Raw genomic sequence first — 21,058 nt, 5'->3', positions numbered from 1 at the left:
ATCTAGTCGCCACCTTACCTTGGTTCCCCCCCCCCCCCCCCCCCCCCCCCCCCCCCCCCCCCCCTATTTTTTTTTTTTTTTTCATGTTTAGTTTTCCCTCAATATTTATAATCAGCATGTAAACTTTTGTATCCTCAAAAAAAGCAGTCAAACAAATATATATAATCTGTTGGAAAAGAAAAAGAATATTTACTCAAAATTCATAACCTGGTGACAACAATGAGTAAGTGCAAAGATGATAATGTACATGTTATTACATGTATAATCTAGTTGTCTTATTTACTCAGCTGATACATTGAAAACTTTGATGTTTGTGTTCATGTACATTCCAACATATAGTCTGTTGTTGTTCTGGCAGTATGCAATACTCACTGGGAGGCATATACGCTGACTTCTATCCAGCAGGATCTTCACTTTGCTAAGGTCAGATGATAGTTGATGAACATTGTTTGAGAACTTCCCACACACATATACTATCCCTGACTCATCCACTGTGAGTTGACATGGTGTAATCAGTTGATCATCCTTGTAGATTGCCTTGACCTTACCATCAAAGGTCAGACCTGTCACTGTGTCTCTGCCCCAGTCAGACACATAAATGATTGTATTGTCAGGACTAACTGCCAAGTAGCAAGGATTTCTAAACAGAGGCTTTCCCTTGGAATCTTTATCAAAAGTTTTAAGTACATGACCAGACATATCAAATATCTGAACTTTTTCAGAGTAATAGGATACAATGAGATTGTTATTACTACAGGCGATACCACGGCAGTCTGCTCCTACTTCTATATTATCAGTATTGATCACTGTCATGGTCTCAGAAAATGTTATCAACCTGACAATCCCTTTATCAGGAAATGTAATAGCAACTTTGTTGTCCTCAACTTTTGTGATGTCAAATGGTTGAGATAACATGTCTATTGTTTTAGCTGTAGGCTTGTTTTGCTTTATGTTTTGGACTACTGCCAGGCATTTGGCATTATGATATGCAACTATCAGTGTGTTCACAGACAGCAGACATGAACTTTGCCAGATACATGTATTATAACCTGTCTCTATGTTAGAGTGAAATGTAGCAACTCTTCCTTTTCTTGACTTGGGTATGTCCTTGTAAGAGAAAAAGTTGGTAGTGTTATCAAGAGTTTCCATAGTTGGGACAGATTTTCTAAGTTCAGTGTTATAATAATGTATTTCATTCTTTCCTTGTAATATATTTACTTCCTTTCCTAGATCTTTTAAACTTCCCTTTGCAGTTTTCATTACTATAAATAACTGACATCCTTGACCTAGATTTTGTTTCTGTTTGAGATCTGCAGATGATATTTTTAAGTCATCTATCAAGGTCAAGGTTTTCTTCATCAATAAGTCTAGGTTTGCCTGGTCGGTTTCCTTTAAACTTTGGATCTTCTTTGTAACATCTCTCTCTTCATAACTGAGTTTCTCCTCAAAATTTCTCTTCTTATCTGCCAGTTGTTCAACCAACACCTGTCTTTCTCTCTTCAACATGGCAATGGTTTCTTCCATTTTCTTATCAAAGTTTTCAATGACTTCTGTCTGCTGTTTACTGTAGCTAGTTACAAGTTTGTTTTTTTGATTGCTAATTTTCAACATTTCATTGGTTTCTTGCGAAATGATATATTCTATATTTGATTGGAGTTGCTGTCTTGTATATTCTAGATCTTCAGACAATGTGTCCATTTGTTTAAAAAGGTCCTTAAATTCCTTACTTTGCTCAACCCCTTTAACTAGTGTTGGCAAATGTCTGACTTTATTACAATTCTGATGGTTATTTGTCTTGCACATGTAACAAGCAATTTTATCACATTTTTCACAGTAAAATTTTACTATTTCATTTGAATGAGCAGAGCATTTTTCAAAGCAGAAATCTTGAGGCATGTTATTTTTGTCTTGAATTTGATGATTACCAAAGTGTCTCTTATGATATAAGATACACATATCACATTTATATTCCACACAGTCCACACAGAAACCTTCGGCAGGCACATATTTTGCTGAATGTTTGTCACATTTCTCACAGTACATTTCTTTTATTTCATCCGAGTCTTGTGTCTGTGATGCACTCAAGTTTGACATGTTTGATGCCATTTTTCACAATATTTCATAAATTAAATTGAAAGATTAAAGTGTAGTAATTTCACAACGGCTAAAGATTTCATCTAAGCTTATCACAGAGGGTTAAATAGTGTAACTCGTAGTCATATGATAATACAAAGTCTGATATTTTTATCTCTTTTTTCTTGATAAAAGATTCGTATGCTTGTACCCATTTTCAGTGACTATTTTTGTATATACAATTTGCGGGCTCAGTCGCTTGTTACTATTAATTTAGAATATGTAAGAAATGTGATAGTGTAGATTGACCTGATTGTATACTTAAAGCTCCCATAGTGCTTTGTTCCTGTGATTGCTCTAGATGAAAAGAAATGAGAAAAATGGTAAAGTTATCCAGACTTTCGAGACATCTGAAGGAAGTGTAAAATTTGTGAAAAGTCATAAAAAATATCATAAAAAACAATAGTATGCTGCAATATCAGTAGTATACAAATAGTGTGCTGCAGTATCTGCAATAAATAGAAAATCTTTGTTTGTTTTAAGTGAATGTGGAATATCTCTCACTGAGAAGTTAGAAAATTTCAAAAATTTTCAAGAGCGCGTAGCGCCAGTGAAAATATAAAAATTTGCTCACTTCAAGGTGAGATATATTCCATATTCACGAAAAACAAACAAATTTTCTTTTTATTTTATGCCTAATTACGTTGAGATGTGCATTTTGCAACAAATTTTAATCTCAGCATGGGAAACAGACGCGCGTAAACAGACATGACGTCAGATGTGTTGTGACGTTAGAAAGACGCATACAACATAAAGTTTCCATTTTATTTTATTTTTTGCTGCATAACAAAGTGCTACTACAATTTTCAACCTGTTTTAAGCAAATAATTTAAAATTCATACACAGTGTACAAGTAGATCGGCATTTACAGTGAGTGATAACAGTGAATGATATGGATTATATCTCACTGATAAAACACAGTATTTCATCAGTTAGCATAAAATAAAACAAAAGTATGCAATATCTGCAATAAAACAAAAGTATGCTGCAATATAACAATTGATGCTGCAATATCAGCAGTATAACAATAGTATGCAGCAATATTATCATCATGGTGCGCTGCAATATCAACCATATCACATTGGTGTGGTGAAATATCAGAAGTATATCAATTTTGTCTTGCAATATCAGCAGTATTACAATAGTTGTGCTGCAATATCTGCAGTACAACAATAGTGTGCTGCAATATTTACAGTGTAACAATAATGTGCTTCAATATTAGAATTTTACATAAGCCCTAATCTTTTCCATTGAAAATTATGACGTTCATTTCATATGAACAGCAAAAGGAAAGGCATGAAAGTTACATCATCCCTGCTTAGTAATAACCGACCGCTGCTTTTGCAACCTCCGCATATAGTCAAGGGGAACATTCTTTAGATGACGTCGCAGTTGTTCCGTCTTGTGAACAGAATGGCTGGGAAGCTGATTTTAATGTTAAATGCCAGAAAATGATTATGTGCAATTTATAATATTATCTTGTTTACGAATTGAAAGGAAATAAGATGTAAATATAAGACATGAAACTATTTTTTGGTGTTCATGCGAAATGAAAGACAGAATAGGATCGGCAAATTAAACGTGAATTATGGATTTGCTAATCCTATTCTGTCATTCACTTCGCATGAACACCAAAAAAAAATCATTTCATTTCTTAACAGTGTTACAATAGTGTGCTGCAATATTTGCAGTATAACAGTAGTATTCCCAGAAATTGAGATACCCTCAACCAGAATCATTAAGTGGAATCATTAAACCATTATAGTGTATTAAAAAGCATAGCTTTTCTGATACAGCTATCCCAATGCTGTATTTTTTATGCGAAATGTTTCAGTTAAACATTTACTGTGAACATTGTTTTTGTTAAAGTTGCTGACAATGAATCTATTGTCTCTTGCTGATCAAGGTTCAAAGTTCCTCTTGGGGTGTCAAACTCTTCCTGTGAGGAAGCCTTCCTTCTAGCTTTCAGAAGATGGGTGGTTCTACCGAGTCAGCCCAAGCCTAAAGTAATGCCTGGAGAGGCACCTGGGTCTTCCTCCACCACCAAAAACTGGAAAAGTTGCCATATTTAACTTAACTGTGTTGGTGTGACTCTAAACGAAAACAAAGACAAAAATTTAATGACCGTCTGATTCCGCAGTTACTATCATTCTACTTAGTGATATGAAATATTGTTGTTTTGAACAAAGCAGATTTTTTGTAAAACAATAGGGAATTTCACTTGTTTATTATGTCTCCCCCAGGAGACATATTGTTTTTGCCCTGTCCGTCCTTCCGTCCGTCCATCCGTCCGTACGTCACACTTCATTTCCGAGCAATAACTGGAGAACCATTTGACCTAGAACCTTGAAACTTCATAGGGTTGTAGTGCTGCTGGAGTAGACGACCCCTATTGTTTTTGGGGTCACTCCGTCAAAGGTCAAGGTCACAGGGGCCTGAACATTGAAAACCATTTCCGATCAATAACTAGAGAACCACTTGACCCAGAATGTTGAAACTTCATGGGATGATTGGTCATGAAGAGTAGATGACCCCTATTGATTTTGGGGTCACTCCGTCAAAGGTCAAGGTCACAGTGACCTGAACATGGAAAACCATTTCCGATCAATAACTAGAGAACCACTTGACCCCGAATGTTGAAACTTCATAGGAAGATTGGTCATGAAGAGTAGATGACCCCTATTGATTTTGGGGTCACTCCGTCAAAGGTCAAGGTCACAGGGGCCTGAACATTGAAAACCATTTCCGATCAATAACTAGAGAACCACTTGACCCCGAATGTTGAAACTTCATAGGATGATTGGTCATAAAGAGTAATTGACCCCTATTGATTTTGGGGTCACTCTGTTAAAGGTCAAGGTCACAGGGGCCTGAACATGGAAAACCATTTCCGATCAATAACTTGAGAACCACTTGACCCAGAATGTTGAAACTTCATAGGATGATTGTACATGCAAAGTAAATGACCCCTATCGATTTTGGGGTCACTCCATTAAAGGTCAAGGTCACAGGGGCCTGAACATTGAAAACCATTTCCGGTCAATAACTTGAGAACCACTTGACCCCGAATGTTGAAACTTAATAGGATGATTGGTCATGCAGAATAGATGACCCCTAACGATTTTGTGGTCACTCTGTGAAAGGTCAAGGTCACAGGGGCCCGAACATTGAAAACCATTTCCGGTCAGTAACTTGAGAACCACTTGACCCAGAATGATGAAACTTCATAGGATGATTGGTCATGCAGAGTAGATGACCCCTAACGATTTTAGGGTCACTCTGTTAAAGGTCAAGGCCACAGGGGCCTGAACATGGAAAACCATTTCCAATCAATAACTTGAGAACCTCTCGACCCAGAATGTTGAAACTTCATAGGATGATTGTTTGTGCAGAGTAAATGACCCCTATTGTATTTGGGGTCACTCCGTTAAAGGTCAAGGTCACAGGGGCCTGAACATTGATAACCAGTTCCGATCAATTACTTGAGAACCACTTGACCCAGAATGTTGAAACTTCATAGGATGATTGAACATGCAGAGTAGATGACCCCTATTGATTTTGGGGTCAGTCTATTAAAGGTCAAGGTCACAGTGGCCTGTTCATGTAAAATCATTTTTTGGAAATAACTTGAGAACCACTTGACCTACAATGTTGAAACTTAATAGGATGATTGGACATGCAGAGTAGATGACCCCTATTTATTTTGAGGTCACTTGATCAAAGGTCAAGGTCACAGGAGCCTGAACAGTGACTTGAGAACCACTAGGCCAAGAGTGTTGAAATTTAGCGGGATGACTGGACATGCCAAGTAGATGATCCCTATTGCAGCCAACCATCAGTGTCTCTTTGACTTGCGCTCCAGACCCCTATTGACTTCTTGCCTATAGGACTTTGCATTGGGGGAGACATGCACTTTTTTACAAAAGCATTTTCTAGTTTGGATTTAACTTTGTGGGTTGACACAACCATGAAACGAGTCGCCTCATGTAGATAATTCATGATTTCACAGTATGCAAATGAAATTTTATATTGGTCTAGAGAACTTGTCACTTCTTGTGAATGGATTTAAATCCTTTTTCATCTAAAAACATCAGCCTGGTTTTATACTTAAGAAGTGAAGCCTGTTGCCCTGGGTATTTTAAGTACAACCTATGGATGTATTTCATACCCAAATTGAAATTGCTCCAGCTGTGATTCATATCTAATATCAAGTTTGTTGTTTGTTTCATTTCCATTGTTATATTGATCCAGAGCTACATGCTTTTTAAGTTATAAATCACTAGAATGACAAAATTGTATACTGTTAATGGACAGCCTTTTAAAAAATGTACAGGTCACATAATTATGGCAATGTTACGTATGTATATAACCATGCCATTTGAACACTGTGACCTCCAGAATAATATGTCTTTAGGGTCAATTAATTTGGAAGTAACAACTGCTTAAGGTTAATTATGTCTCCCCCAGGAGACATATTGTTTTTGCCCTGTCCGTCCGTCCGTCCTTCCGTCCGTACGTCACACTTCATTTCCGAGCAGTAACTGGAGAAACATTTGACCTAGAACCTTCAAACTTCATAGGGTTGTAGGGCTGCTGGAGTAGACGACCCCTATTGTTTTTGGGGTCACTCCGTCAAAGGTCAAGGTCACAGGGGCCTGAACATTGAAAACCATTTCTGATTAATAACTAGAGAACCACTTGACCCAGAATGTTGAAACTTCATAGGATGATTGATAATGAAGAGTAGATGACCCCTATTGATTTTGGGGTCACTGCGTCAAAGGTCAAGGTCACAGTGGCCTGAACATTGAAAACCATTTCCGATCAGTAACTAGAGAACCACTTGACCCAGAATGTTGAAACTTCATAGGATGATTGGTCATAAAGAGTAGATGACCCCTATTGATTTTGGGGTCACTCCATCAAAGTTCAAGGTCACAGGGGCCTGAACATGGAAAACCATTTCCGATCAATAACTAGAGAACCACTTGACCCAGAATGTTGAAACTTAATAGGATGATTGTACATGCAAAGTAGATGACCCCTATCGATTTTGGGTCACTCCATTAAAGGTCAAGGTCACAGGAGCCTGAACATTGAAAACCATTTCCGGTCAGTAACTTGAGAACCACTTGACCCAGAATGTTGAAACTTAATAGGATGATTGGTCATGCAGAGTAGATGACCCCTAACGATTTTGGGGTCACTCTGTGAAAGGTCAAGGTCACAGGGGCCTGAACATTGAAAACCTTTTCCGGTCAGTAACTTGAGAACCACTTGACCCAGAATGATGAAACTTCATAGGATGATTGTTCATGCAGAGTAGATGACCCCTAACGATTTTAGGGTCACTCTGTTAAAGGTCAAGGCCACAGGGGCCTGAACATGGAAAACCATTTTCAATCAATAACTTGAGAACCTCTCGAATCAGAATGTTGAAACTTCATAGGATGATTGTTCATGCAGAGTAAATGACCCCTATTGTTTTTGGGGTCACTCCGTTAAAGGTCAAGGACACAGGGGCCTGAAAATTGATAACCAGTTCCGATCAATAACTTGAGAACCACTTGACCCAGAATGTTGAAACTTCATAGGGTGATTGAACATGTAGAGTAGATGACCCCTATTGATTTTGGGGTCAGTCTATTAAAGGTCAAGGTCACAGTGGCCTGTTCATGTAAAATCATTTTTTGGAAATAACTTGAGAACCACTTGACCTACAATGTTGAAACTTAATAGGATGATTGGACATGCAGAGTAGATGACCCCTATTTATTTTGAGGTCACTTGATCAAAGGTCAAGGTCACAGGAGCCTGAACAGTGACTTGAGAATCACTAGGCCAAGAGTGTTGAAATTTAGCGGGATGACTGGACATGCCAAGTAGATGATCCCTATTGCAGCCAACCATCAGTGTCTCTTTGACTTTCGCTCCTGACCCCTATTGACTTCTTGCCTATAGGACTTTGCACCGGGGGAGACATGCGCTTTTTTACAAAAGCATTTTCTAGTTTTGTTTAAAAAAAGGTAGCAGTTATACCAGAATGCATACCAGTAGTTGTTTATAATTTCAGATGGACAAACAGTTTACAAACTGCTCGGGTAACTAGATGGGGTGGAATGATATCCACTCCCGATGCTGTGCTTCAGGCTGTGATAAAACGATCTCTGATAGATAGTGGATGTCCATCTCATATAGTGAATGAGCTCATGGAAAATGCACACGAACGACGTTGGCCAGCGGGTCTAGCTACGTTAGAAACAAGACAGATTAATAGACGACAGTATGAAAATTATGTCACCAAAAGAATACCGGGTATGGTTAAAATGGAATACAAAAATATTAAAGACTTTCAAGTACAGGCCTTTGGCATTCCTATTTTTTTCCCCTACATTTTCCTAGTACTTTTTTAAATGCCTCGTACTTTTTCCTACTTTTTAATGAAAACCTCCTACTTCTCCTACTTGTTTGCTCGACATAAAAAAGGAAAAAAAATAAACAGCCTTTTCAGTAGTTATATTTGCAGATGTGTAGCTGACAGTTTCCATTTGGTGCCTCCTGCAATAAAACTCCATGAGCATAGTTGTTTTACGCTGTGATGCTCCGCTGAAGGTGCTTGGTTGCATTTTGAGTACTTCAATAGCACATTTTATTTGTGTTTTTTGTTTGGGTTTGGAAAACATTTTAAAATATGTTAATAACCTCCTACTTTTCCTACTTTTTTTGTGTGGGACCTCCTACTATTTGGCAAGGCCATGCTGGAAGGCCTGCAAATATTTACAAGTGCTTTTTTAAATGACTTCACAAATGATATTATTTGCATGATAAGTGCAGAGACTGTACTCTGTAAAATCAGGCATCTTCATGAAATTACTAATCAGTGCTCCAGCTAGGATTAAAAAAGGGCAGGGTGCTGGCACTGAAAAGGGCACTTCTGGGGTGGGGGTCGGTCTAGGACCTGCTCCCCTGGGAAAAAAATATAACTGGTCCATGCATTCAGTGCATTTTAACATACTTTAGGCATGGAATTTGGCATAATTTAGGCATGTTTTTTGGCACACTTTAGGCGTGGTATAAGGCATACTTTGTCTTTTAATAGGCTATATCTGTCATCTCTAATACACCTATTTATTAACTAAAAATTCTGCTGTTTGTATTTTACTTGGCATTGATTATCAACTTGTAACATTTCTTTGTAATTGCATACTGTATAACAATATCTATGTGTTTAGGCCTATTTTACTTGTTACAATTTCAGTACGCATCTTCTCCATCTACTTGATATTTATAAATTTATATATACAGAAAATAAAGTTTAAACTTCCACTTAAATAAATGAAATCAGGCAAAGTTTTTAACTTCAACTTGTAATAGAACGTAATCCGGGTATCCAAAATTCTATATCCGGGTATGGTTACACTTTTTTCTAAAAAGTCGTCTAATGTCCAGTTTAAACAATATTTTTGAAAAATTATTATGATGCAAAGACAGTTTAATAGCATTTTACAGTATCTGACATTAAAGTGTACCCTGTCATTACATCTTAGTAAACTAATTTCAAAGAAATCTTCATGAAAAATCGGCAATTTCACAAAGCAGACGACAACCTACTTTCGATTTCAAAAACTTGTAAAACGATAAAATCAAAATATTTTCCTATTTAAATTTGATTGTGATCGATTTTTATTAATTAGATTTAAATGTCTGTTGTCTGGACTTTAGTTTCAGTTGTGTATAAAGGGGTATTTACGACTATATTACCGAAAACGAAAGTACACTTTGACAGGTGGCGCGAAAATGATAATGATTTCAGACTGGTTTGCAAACTGTTTTAACACTAAGGTTCAGTGATTAAATGCTAGTGAAGCAGTCTAAAATATCATGGTCTGCCTCGGGCACGATTACAGCAGGTAATTGTTTGCTAATTATATCAATGCCCCCCGGCGTGTATCACTCGATAAAAAGGGGGCAATAAAGCAGTGTATTATAATCACTGAGGCAAAAAAGGGAAGTTTGGCTTAAAAAATGAAATGAATGGTTGTAAAACGGGCAGGGTGCCTGGCGGGGCAACAGGGCGGAACGAATTTCGGAACGGGCGATGCACCCTGCTGTAAATAGCTAGCTGGAGCACTGCTAATGTATATTTTACATTGCAGTATTACAGGTGTCACTCATTATTTATGCATTTATTTTCAAGGTCAACATTTTGTTTATTTACAGGTAAACAAGCAGTGGTTGTGACAAGTATAGAGAATCAACATATGCCAGAAGATCTGATCATGGAACCAGGACTTGTTATGATCTTTGCTCATGGAGTTGAATAACTAAACTCCTGTAATAGGTAGACTTTTTAAAAGTGCCACTCTTCCTGTTTGTGTGTATTCATGATTTGAGTGCTTGAACTTGATGCCTTCTCCTTCAGAATTGTTAAACCACTAAAACATCCCTTGAATTCAAGTTTGGTGATAGTGAAATTAGAATCCTTAATGGGGACCTCTATGACAGAGTGATCAAGAACACTACCCTCATCCCCAATTTCAGACTGGGGTTGAAATGCTTTTCCATTTTGCTAAAGATGAGTGTTTTTTTCTGCTCATTGATACAATATTGCCCATTGGGCTCCTGGCCCGTTTGTCTCTCTGTATCACAAACAGTTAAATGTAATTGTATGACTATAGTTGTTAGTGACTTTTAAAACCAGTCAATGAAACACTTGTGTGTCATTATTCTTTTTGTTATCTTACAATTTCGACTTTAGATGAAATAGGTAATCATTACAGGTACTTGTTTGACACGAAAATCTTAAGTATTAGCAACAGAGCTGGTTTTTAAATATCATATATCTTTTGAAACCTTAAAGCATTAATATTTGTGCTGTACATATAACTAAGCATAAAAGCATATTCACTAAATAGGTGTATAACTGTTAGAGACTATAGCACGCAACATTCCAAAGCAAGTCGAAATACTTTACCCTTTCTGAGAACAACAGCACTGCAAAATTGATTTGATCTGAGATGTTATTTGTGTTTACATTAATGGAATAGTGATGTGAGAAAAATATAGCTAGATAACAGAACAGTGAAGCAGATTTAAATTTAATATTAATTGATATAATTTTGGATATGATTTTATTTTATTTTAATGATTACTTTCGTTTTACAGGACCAAAGCTCATATAATCCCAGCAAGCATCAACAGAATACATAATCAGCATCATGGAACATCCTACATCCTACATCAGTGGTGAGATATCATACTTGCATCTGTGTAAAACATGATAATACAAAACATGCCTTCATTGTGGGAGTATATGCCAAAAAGGAAAATTCCACACACATACAGAGATTAGATAGGACTCCAGCTCCACAAAGATGACCACAGGATTTTCTAAGTTGAAGACAATCTGTTGCAGTTGTGCTGTATTCCTAGAGTGCAAGAAGTTATTCAGTTTTATATATTATTCACCATTAAAAATGAGGGTTAAGCTTTGAATAAGATTGCTTACTTCCAGTTGTAAGTATCTTTGATGATAAAAATTCATTTCTCTTAGGAGTAAGTTCCAAAGATAAATTGCTGTTTTTCTGTAATACATTACTATTTTTAGAAGTGTAATAGTCTGAATCAAAATGTTATTCTAGACAGTGGGAATTTACCCATTAAGGAGATTTTATATTTATATAATAGGCATGACTACTTGACTCCTGATATAAGTCGCCGGTCAATAGCTTGTGCTATTGGCTGGTTTATAGTTCAACAGTAAATTTTGCTGGGTTGAAGTCAAAACTTGAAAGAAAAAAAAATGAAAATTTATTTCTGATGTCATGTAATAAAACACTTATTGAATGGTCTCCTGGTCAGTAGTCAAGATAGTTTACCCTTAGACAAGAGGCGATAGTTTTGACTATTGACCAGGAAGCCATTCAGTAAGTGTATACTAATGCAGTTGTTATATATTACACTGTCTGTACTTTCTGCTCAACCTGCTCTTCAACATTTTCATAGTGATGAAAATGACTTTGTGCAAAGGATTGGTATGCTTCAGACATCATGTCTAGTAATCTCCCTTTATTATACCCATTTCTTATTGACAAGAGTTATCTTTCTTTTGAATGATGGCTTCCTTAGATTATAGCTGAAAAAGAACATTGCATCCTTACATTTACAGTATATTTGAAAGTGATATATGTAAATGAGCCGTGCCATGAGAAAACCAACATAGTGCGTTTGTGACCAGCATGGATCCAGACCAGCCTGCACATCCACACAGTCTGGTCAGGATTCATGCTGTTCGCTTTCAAAGCCTGTTGCGATTAGAGATACTGTTAGCTAACAGTATGGATCCTGACCAGACTGCCCGGATGTGCAGGCTGGTCTGGATCCATGCTGGCTGCGAATGCACTATGTTGTTTTTCTCATGGTGCAGCTGTTTGATGTAACTTCTGAGTAGCGCACATAGTGTCCAGAAAAACTACTTTGCATACAATTTAAAAAAAAAATCTTTTTTATACATGTACATGTATATAAATGTATATGAGACACATTTTAGAAATCCTTTTGTTTATATAGGCTGGATACATGCAGACCTCTTGTATTCAGATGTTATGTTTTGCAATGGAAAGAACAAATTTATTTACTTTTGTGATATTATTTCTCTGCTTTTTCTAACATAAAGCTTTGAGTAAAGATTATGTTTGCAAGAGTTGAGAAATGATTCAGTGCAGGAAATAGACAGCATATTATTTTCTTTGTAGCTACATAAACCATGTATAAAAGAAGCACTATGCTATTAGCTTCTGTTTGATATTCATAATTCAGAAAAATAGTTGCATTGCCTGTTTCAAGAAATGTCACTTTGAGAATCACCTTTTAGTGATGTTGGGTATGTGTAAAATTTTAAGATAAGTGTGCAAACTATTTTTATAAATTCCAGAAACATTCAGATTTTTTTTTCAAAGTAGATTGTACATATATATGGAATATACTGTGTTGTTTTGTTTTAAATTTCCAGAAATAGTCTGTTGTAAGCATATAATTTGTGCATTTTTTGTGTGTCCAAGGTTAAAAAAGCTGAGTTAGGAGACCAGTCTTATATTGCAATGTTGTCAATGGTTTATTTCAAGACTTAGCTAACAAACAACCAGTTAAATGCTGAAATATTGATAATGGTCTCAAACTTAAGGATCTGGAGGCCTGATATGAGAAAGTTAGTAACATGCTTTTTAAATAGGTACCGACTCTGTATTATTTTGATACATGATCATGTTTTTGTTTCTGGTTTGTTTTTGTTCTCATCCCAATCATGCTAACAATTTTTGTCATATTTAATGTTTTAAGTGTATATTCTGTTTAAAACTTGTGTGTAAATGATGTGAGTTTTTTTTGTATGCTGTATGATATAAATAATAACTAAACCTAGTGCTTGATAAAAAATGAATTTTTTTATACAGGGTTTCAGTGTTTTGACTTGGATGATTTATTTCTTAAATACGTTGTATTTTTTCTCCTGAGAAGTGGGGAGATACATAAATTTTACATTGTCTTTTATTTTTTGTCAGTCTGCAAAAAAACTTTGTCCAGACTTCACCTCTGGAAGTTTTGGTGCGATTTCAACCAAACTTTGTAGGGATGCTCAGTACCATGTTTTTATGCCCCTGCCATGTCTGTCCATTTGTTCGAGATTTAACCATTTCACCTATAGCCCACATTAAAGGCACTCACCTCCAGATTTAGGCTAAAAATGATCTTTCTTTGAAATTGAAGTTTGGTCATATTATTTGATAGGAGTTTTTGTTTCTAAACTATTTAAAAAAATGCCAAATCAAGAAATAAAAGATGCCCACGTGTTGAATCAAACTTTCTGCTGTCTCTACTAATACCACCACGAAGAATTATGTTTTCAACATGCATTAACTATAGATATTTATAATTAAGACACTTTACCTTCTAGAAAAGCGTTGCAAACTCTTTTCAATTTTCATTGTAAAATGTAGTAAAACCAATTAAATCTCATGTGTTTCCATAACATACAGTTTGTCAGTAATTAAGTTTCAAAGCTTTCCAGATACCTAATTGAAAAAAAATGTTCTCGTACGATCTTGAGGCCAGTGCCTTTAATGACCTGATTTAGTTCATACTCACAACAGTCCTTGTGGCAAATCCTTCAAACTGACTTTTATATAATTGACCTTGAACTTTCTATGACCTTCACCTTTCTCAACATTGTATGGTCCTACAGCTGGCATATATGAATTAACAATTTAGTTAATGTTCATTGTTGATATTCCTTATGAAACTGACTAAACTAAGAAACTGACCTAGTATAGATGACATTGACATTCATGTGATCTTCACCTAAAACTTCAAAGGTCATACACAGTGGATATGATTATGCATTTTGAAAACGCAACTACTTGTTCTGTTTTGTTTTTTGCTTTTCATATCCGTGGCATTTTCTGGATGAAATGCATTATGCCACGGTTTTGGATAAACTGCCCATTGATACTACTAATTTGTTTTTAGATAAGAAGTCAATGTTTAGTTTAGATTAGTATCTTTGGTACATTGCTTCATCATGAAGAAGGTATGGAATTTCTTTTTGTCTCCAAACACATGTCATTGTGATATGTTTGGATATTGGATACCGATTCACCTTTCTGTTTAAATGAAGCGGTATGGGGAGACGTGCTTTTATAAAAGCAATCTCTGTTATGTATAAGTTTGTACAATTAATGATATTTGTGATAGACAAATTTCCTAGCATTCTATACCACCCTGGCATTGCATTTTGAAATGTCATGTTAGTGTGACAATATTTCACCTCGTGGAGAAAGGATCTAAATGATGTTTGGTCTATAGTGTTTAGGGATTGTTGAAAATTGTTTGATGCCATGCTGTCAAAAGATAATAGGTAAGAAGCACGGAGCACTAAAAACACAGCCTTAGAGCCACACATTTGCAAAGTAGAACTACAGCAAAAAGAAGCGGTAATGGAAAAATATTACAAACGAGTTTCGTCAAAAATCATATTAAACTGGCACTGGTTTCTGTCCATGTTATCCAGGATTGTAAAATTTTTAAACATTACATAGGTTGATCAGCTTCATGCGTATTACTTATTAGTTTCGTATTTGGTATATTTCAAATCTTGTTGGAAGAGAATATCTAAAATTAAGTGAATCAGCTAACTGTATATGGAAAGTTGGGCATTTAAATTGTCTTGTTGTAATAAAGGACAAGTCAGTACCAGGGTAATATTCATAAAGATTTTGTCCAAATTTTAGGCTTATATTTGTAATTGTACTACAGTTTTCATTGTGATTTCCTTGTTTTATCAAAAGTCAACAGAGATAGAATTATAAAGAGAAATATAAAATTTCAACTGTCAGTTGGCATAAAAAAATCGGAAGATTTTCTCTCAGGCATTTAGGTTTACTCACAATTGATACAAAATTGTTTGTGTATCTAAGTTAATTTTTAGCTCGACTATTCGAAGAATAGTCTAGCTATTCTACTCACCCTGGCGTCGGCGTCGGCGTCACACCTTGGTTAAGTTTTTGCATGCAAGTACATACAGCCATCAATTAAAGGCATATAGCTTTGAAACTTATTTTTTCTTTTTCTAGGTCAATTACCAACCTCTCTGGGTCAAGTCCCATAACTCTGACATGTATTTTGAGCAAATTATGCCCCCTTTTGGACTTAGAAAATTTTGGTTAAAGTTTTACATGCAAGTTACTATCTCCAAAACTAATGCAGATATTGATTTGAAACTTCACATGTGTCTTCAGGGTTATAAAACTAGTTGATAGCAGCAAGTCCCATAACTCTGACTTTCATTTTGGCCAAATTATGCCCCCTTTTGGACTTAGAAAATTCTGGTTAAAGTTTTGCGTGCAAGTACATACAGCTATTTCTGAAAGGCATATAGATTTGAAACTTACTTTTCTTTTTCTAGATCAATTACCAACCTCACTGGGTCAAGACCCATAACTCTGACACGTTTTTTTGAGCAAATTATACCCCCTTTTAGACTTAGAAAATTTTGGTTAAAGTTTTACATGCAAGTTATTATCTCCAAAACTAGTGCAGATATTGATTTGAAACTTCACATGTGTCTTCGGGGTTATAAAACTAGTTGATAGCAGCAAGTCCCATAACTCTGACCTTCATTTTGGCCAAATTATGCCCCCTTTTGGACTTAGCAAATTCTGGTTAAAGTTTTGCGTGCAAGTACATACAGCTATTTCTAAAAGGCATATAGATTTGAAACTTATTTTTTCTTTTTCTAGATCAATATCTAACCTCACTGGATCAAGTCCCATAACTCTGGCATGTATTTTGGGCAAATTATGCCCCCTTTTGGACTTTGAAAATTCTGGTTAAAGTTTTACATGCAAGTTTCTATCTCCAAAACCAATGCAGATATTGAATTGAAACTTCACATGTGCCTTCGGGGTTATAAAACTAGTTGATAGCAGCAAGTCCCATAACTGATATGCATTTTGGTCAAATTATTCCCCCTTTTGAACTTAAAACTCTTTTGATATTTAACCTTTTTGGGTAATATTTTCCTGCTTCTGGGAAAATATTTCGAATAGTCGAGCTTGGCTGTCTTACGGACAGCTCTTGTTAATTACCAGTGTTGCGCATATGAGTAACTCCTCAAAGAATGTTAGTCATTTTTTGTAGCAAGATAGGAAGATGCTGTAATTCTAGAAGGGGCTTCAATGTTGTAGTCCAGTGTCTTTCAAATTCTGTTTCAAAAGTACTGTAGCCAGTTGATACAAACAAGTTTTTTTACCAACTTAAAATGTACATAAAATGTTTTCGTTGGTATTAATTTGAACTCTGTATACCTACCTGTCGCTTTTTAGTAGAGCGAGGTCGTATGGCAGTAAATAGTATTGTTTTATCTGTGATTCACCTTCTTGTCTTTCTCTGTTTAGATTATCAGCTGAAAAAATCATGCATAGATATTCTTATAATGGCAGACTTTGTATAAATGAAATGTGTACATAAAAGATTAAATTGTAGATATTTTTGTTGTACAAAATGTCGGTGTTATTATATATCAGGTAGGCACTGCATTTTCTTCATCATTTTCAAATGGACACTTTTATGAAAATATTATGTTGTTTTACATGCGACTAGTGCTTAAAACAGTCTAGTGACACAATATTTCTTGCATTATGCTTTTAATGGTATACAATTTTGACTGCATGATTTAAGAAAATTTGTGGCATTAAATTAGAAACATTTTGTGTATTATTGAAAATTTAGCGTTTATAATTAGTGACTCCATTAATACTATTTAAAGATGTGTGAAAATGAAATAGACTGTGATGTGAAGATTTGTTTTTTGAAGTTGACAAAAAACTCCTATATATTATTCGACAGTGCTGTTCTGCCTTCATAAACTGTATGTATAAGATACGCAGAACATGTGGACTTTAAAAACACAAATGCCTATATATTATTCCACAGTGCTGTTAGTACTTCATATACCACAAGCAGAAACATGTGCACCGTTACATGACTGAAATACTGTTGAAAAATGGCGTTAAACCCAAAACAAACAAAAGAAACTTGTGGACTCTAGTGGGTTAAAGGTTACTAGAATGTAACAGGAATATGTGGACTCTAGTGGGTTAAAGGTTACTAGAATGTAACAGAAACATGTGGACTCTAGTGGGTTAAAGGTTACTAGAATGTAACAGGAATATGTGGACTCTAGTGGGTTAAAGGTTACTAGAATGTAACAGAAACATGTGGACTCTAGTGGGTTAAAGGTTACTAGAATGTAACAGAAACATGTGGACTCTAGTGGGTTAAAGGTTACTAGAATGTAACAGGAATATGGGATATTCCAGTTCCGCTCTCTTACTTACTGCTCATATGGTAGTGTTATTGTCAATACTAAACATGTTGATGACATTCCACAATAAAAGTTTTTATGTCAACATATGGTTTGCTAAAGCTATTTGAGCCACGCCATGAGAAAACCAACATAGTGGCTTTGCGACCAGCATGGATCCAGACCAGTCAGCGCATCCGCGCAGTCTGGTCAGGATCCATGCTGTTCGCTAACAGTTTCTCTAATTGCAATAGACTATGAAAGCAAACGGCATGGATCCTGACCAGACTGCACGGATGCGCATCATCTTTTCATAATGTTGTTTAGCTGATCAATAATATAAATAGAAACAGAGGGGAGCTGGTGCGCTATCACACATAAAACAACAATAAGTAACTATTATTATTTCAGTTGTTTTGTGGTCAGTTTTATATTTCCTTATACCTGTGTGACATTGGAAGAAGAAGTGAGAAAATGAGCTTATTTGATTGATTGGTGTTATTTATTTTTTTCTGCAATGTCATGACTATCTATGTCTTTGGTTGTGCTTTTAATTTCGTCTGAGGTATGCATATTTCCTGTAAAATTCCTGCTAAAATGTTTAAAAGTGTGCTTTGATGTTGATATGCATAGAAGTGTGTAGACTGAATGCTGATAAACAAGTGTGTTTAGCATTGCATTGTATGCAGTATCACAAATTTTCAGCTGACTAATGTTGTTTCTATATTTTGTATTTAATACTTATTTTGTGTAGAAACTGTACATAGATTGTTGCTTAACAATAAAACATACTTTATACAGACTTATCCTTGATCTTTTGGCTCACATTCTGAAATTACATTTTCAGTATTTCCATAACCATTCGTTTATGTTTGTGAAAATGAAGTTACACTTAATTATTTACTTAGTGAAAATTAACCAACGTGTTTTCCTGTGTAATTTAATGAAAGCAAGAAATTCAGTGCTTTTACCCAGGAGCCTGCCCATGCCTGAAATATTATCCTGCCTCTTTCATTTATGACATAAATTGTGCTAATGCACTTAAAACTCAACAAAAAACTAGAGCAATCACTAAAGGTAACAAATACTCCCAGAAGAATAAAATGTGATCATGACCTTTGACCTTTCAGTTGTGATCTTGACCTTGAATTTAATAACATGGATAGTGCATGCTGCTTGTCTCGGTGATGTTAACAATTGATGTTAAGTTTCATGAAAATCTTTCCAGTGGTTAAGATAGGGAGCGGACAGTTAGTTGAGCTATTTGATTTTTGACCTCTAAGTGTGACCTTGACCAGTGACGTTGGTTGTGCACTTTATTTGTCTGGATGAGGGTAACACTAATTTTATGGAATTTATTTCATTAGTTTAGGAGTTACGGAGCAGACAGAAATTTGAGCTATTTGACATTTTAGTGTGGCCTTGACCTTGAACCTACTGCCCTTGTTTAGGCACTCTGCTTATCGTCTTGCTGAGGTTTATGATTGATGCTAGTTTTTGTTGAGCCCGTTTGTGGAAGCGAAGACATAGTTGTCCAAATGGCTGTTCAGTGTATGTCCGTGTGTGCGTCCGTCCGTCCGGATTTGTTTGTCGGGACCATAACTTTGACATGCATGGAGCAATCTCGTTTATATTTAGCATGAATGTTAACCTCAGTGAGACGGAGTGTCTTGCGCAAACCACAGGTTCCTATCTCAAAGATCAAGGTCACACTTGGAGGTCAAAGGTTAAATTCAATGACTGTCCGGAGCATTTCTTCTTCATGCATGAATGGATTTAGATGTAACTTGGCACAAATGTTCACAACCATGTGACAGAGTGTCATGCGCAAGAACCAGGACTCTAGGTCTAAGGTCAAGGTCACACTTAGAGGTCAAAGGTCAGATATAAGAATGACATTGTCCGGAGCATTTCTTTTTTATGCAGGGAGGGATTTTGATGTTACTTGGCACAGTTGTTCACCATCATGAGACGGAGTGTCATGTGCAAGAACCTAGAATTACTTCCCTTTTGTTGTTACTATAAATAGCTTCTAATGTAACTTTTTTATTACTGGTTGTAGGGAAAAATCAAGACCACTTTTCTGTAGTACAATATGCATGTTACATCCAATTTTGAGATGTATTTTGACCTATCTCTACTGGTAAGGATTTTTGTGTGGACTTAGATTTTTTAAAGATTTACTTCTTTTTGTTGTTACTACAAATAACTCCTACTGTAACTTTTTGCAATCATGTTTTATTTGGCATAAATGTTTGCCTCCATGAGACGGGGTGTCATGTGCAACTCCTAGTCCTTTTGACAGCTGGTGGGCTCGACATGTTGCCTGTAGGCATCTAGTATGAAAATCCTTCCAGTTGTTTAAAGGATATGGAGCAGACACAAATTTGAGCTATTGATGTTTGACCTCCAAGTGTGACGTTGACCTTGAACACAGTGACCTTGGTTGTTGTGCTATGCATGTCGTCTTGATGAGATAAACAACTGTTGCTAGTTTTCTGAAAATCTTCCAAGCAGTTTGGAAGATAGAGCAGACACAAAGCTTAGTTTTATGACCTTTGGCCTCCCAGTGTGACCTTGACCTTCATGAGTTTAATAATTGATGAAATTTTTGTGAAAATCTCAGTAGTTAAGAACTTATGGATTGGAAACAAATAACGAGGGACTATTGAGACATGCTTGCTCCAATTTAGCCACCATATACTTTGCAGAAGGTGTCAATTACTTGAAAGAACAAGCTGGTATTGAGCCCAAATGCATATCTTAAATACCTAAAAGTGTGTTAATTTGCATAAGTCAAAGACTTTAAAAGCTGGTTTTCAAACAGTCTTTATTGTATCTTGCTATGCAGTGGAAAACTTGACATTTATTACAGAGAAATGATATGCCAGAATAGCGTGCTTGTTGTCATACATGTATATGTATAATTAAGCCATACATTCAGTCAAACTATAGTACAACGATCTTCCAAAAATGTAACGTACATAGTGTTTATTTGAAGCCATTTAATTTCATTAAAAATAGTATTTGTTGCGAAAATATAACATGCAAGAGTATCCTGAACTAAGT

At 35.8% G+C, this 21,058-nt stretch overlaps 1 protein-coding gene across 1 annotated transcript in view; it reads left to right on the top strand.

Moving 5' to 3' along the window:
* Positions 1-14,193, top strand: part of LOC123539013 (E3 ubiquitin-protein ligase NRDP1-like) — a 60,818-nt gene extending 46,625 nt beyond the window's left edge. The window contains exons 6-8 of the mRNA XM_045323472.2: positions 8,207-8,448; positions 10,354-10,474; positions 11,299-14,193. Of these exons, the coding sequence (XP_045179407.1) occupies positions 8,207-8,448; positions 10,354-10,457 (346 nt within the window). The 3' untranslated portion in view covers positions 10,458-10,474; positions 11,299-14,193. The remainder of the gene's footprint in view (positions 1-8,206; positions 8,449-10,353; positions 10,475-11,298) is intronic.
* The last annotated feature ends 6,865 nt before the right edge of the window (positions 14,194-21,058 follow it).

This window comes from Mercenaria mercenaria, chromosome 18 (genome assembly GCF_021730395.1).
Source record: "Mercenaria mercenaria strain notata chromosome 18, MADL_Memer_1, whole genome shotgun sequence".
In the NCBI taxonomy this organism is placed as follows: domain Eukaryota; kingdom Metazoa; phylum Mollusca; class Bivalvia; order Venerida; family Veneridae; genus Mercenaria; species Mercenaria mercenaria.
Note: the sequence above shows the minus strand (reverse complement) of the source record. Positions and strands in the feature narration are given on the sequence as shown.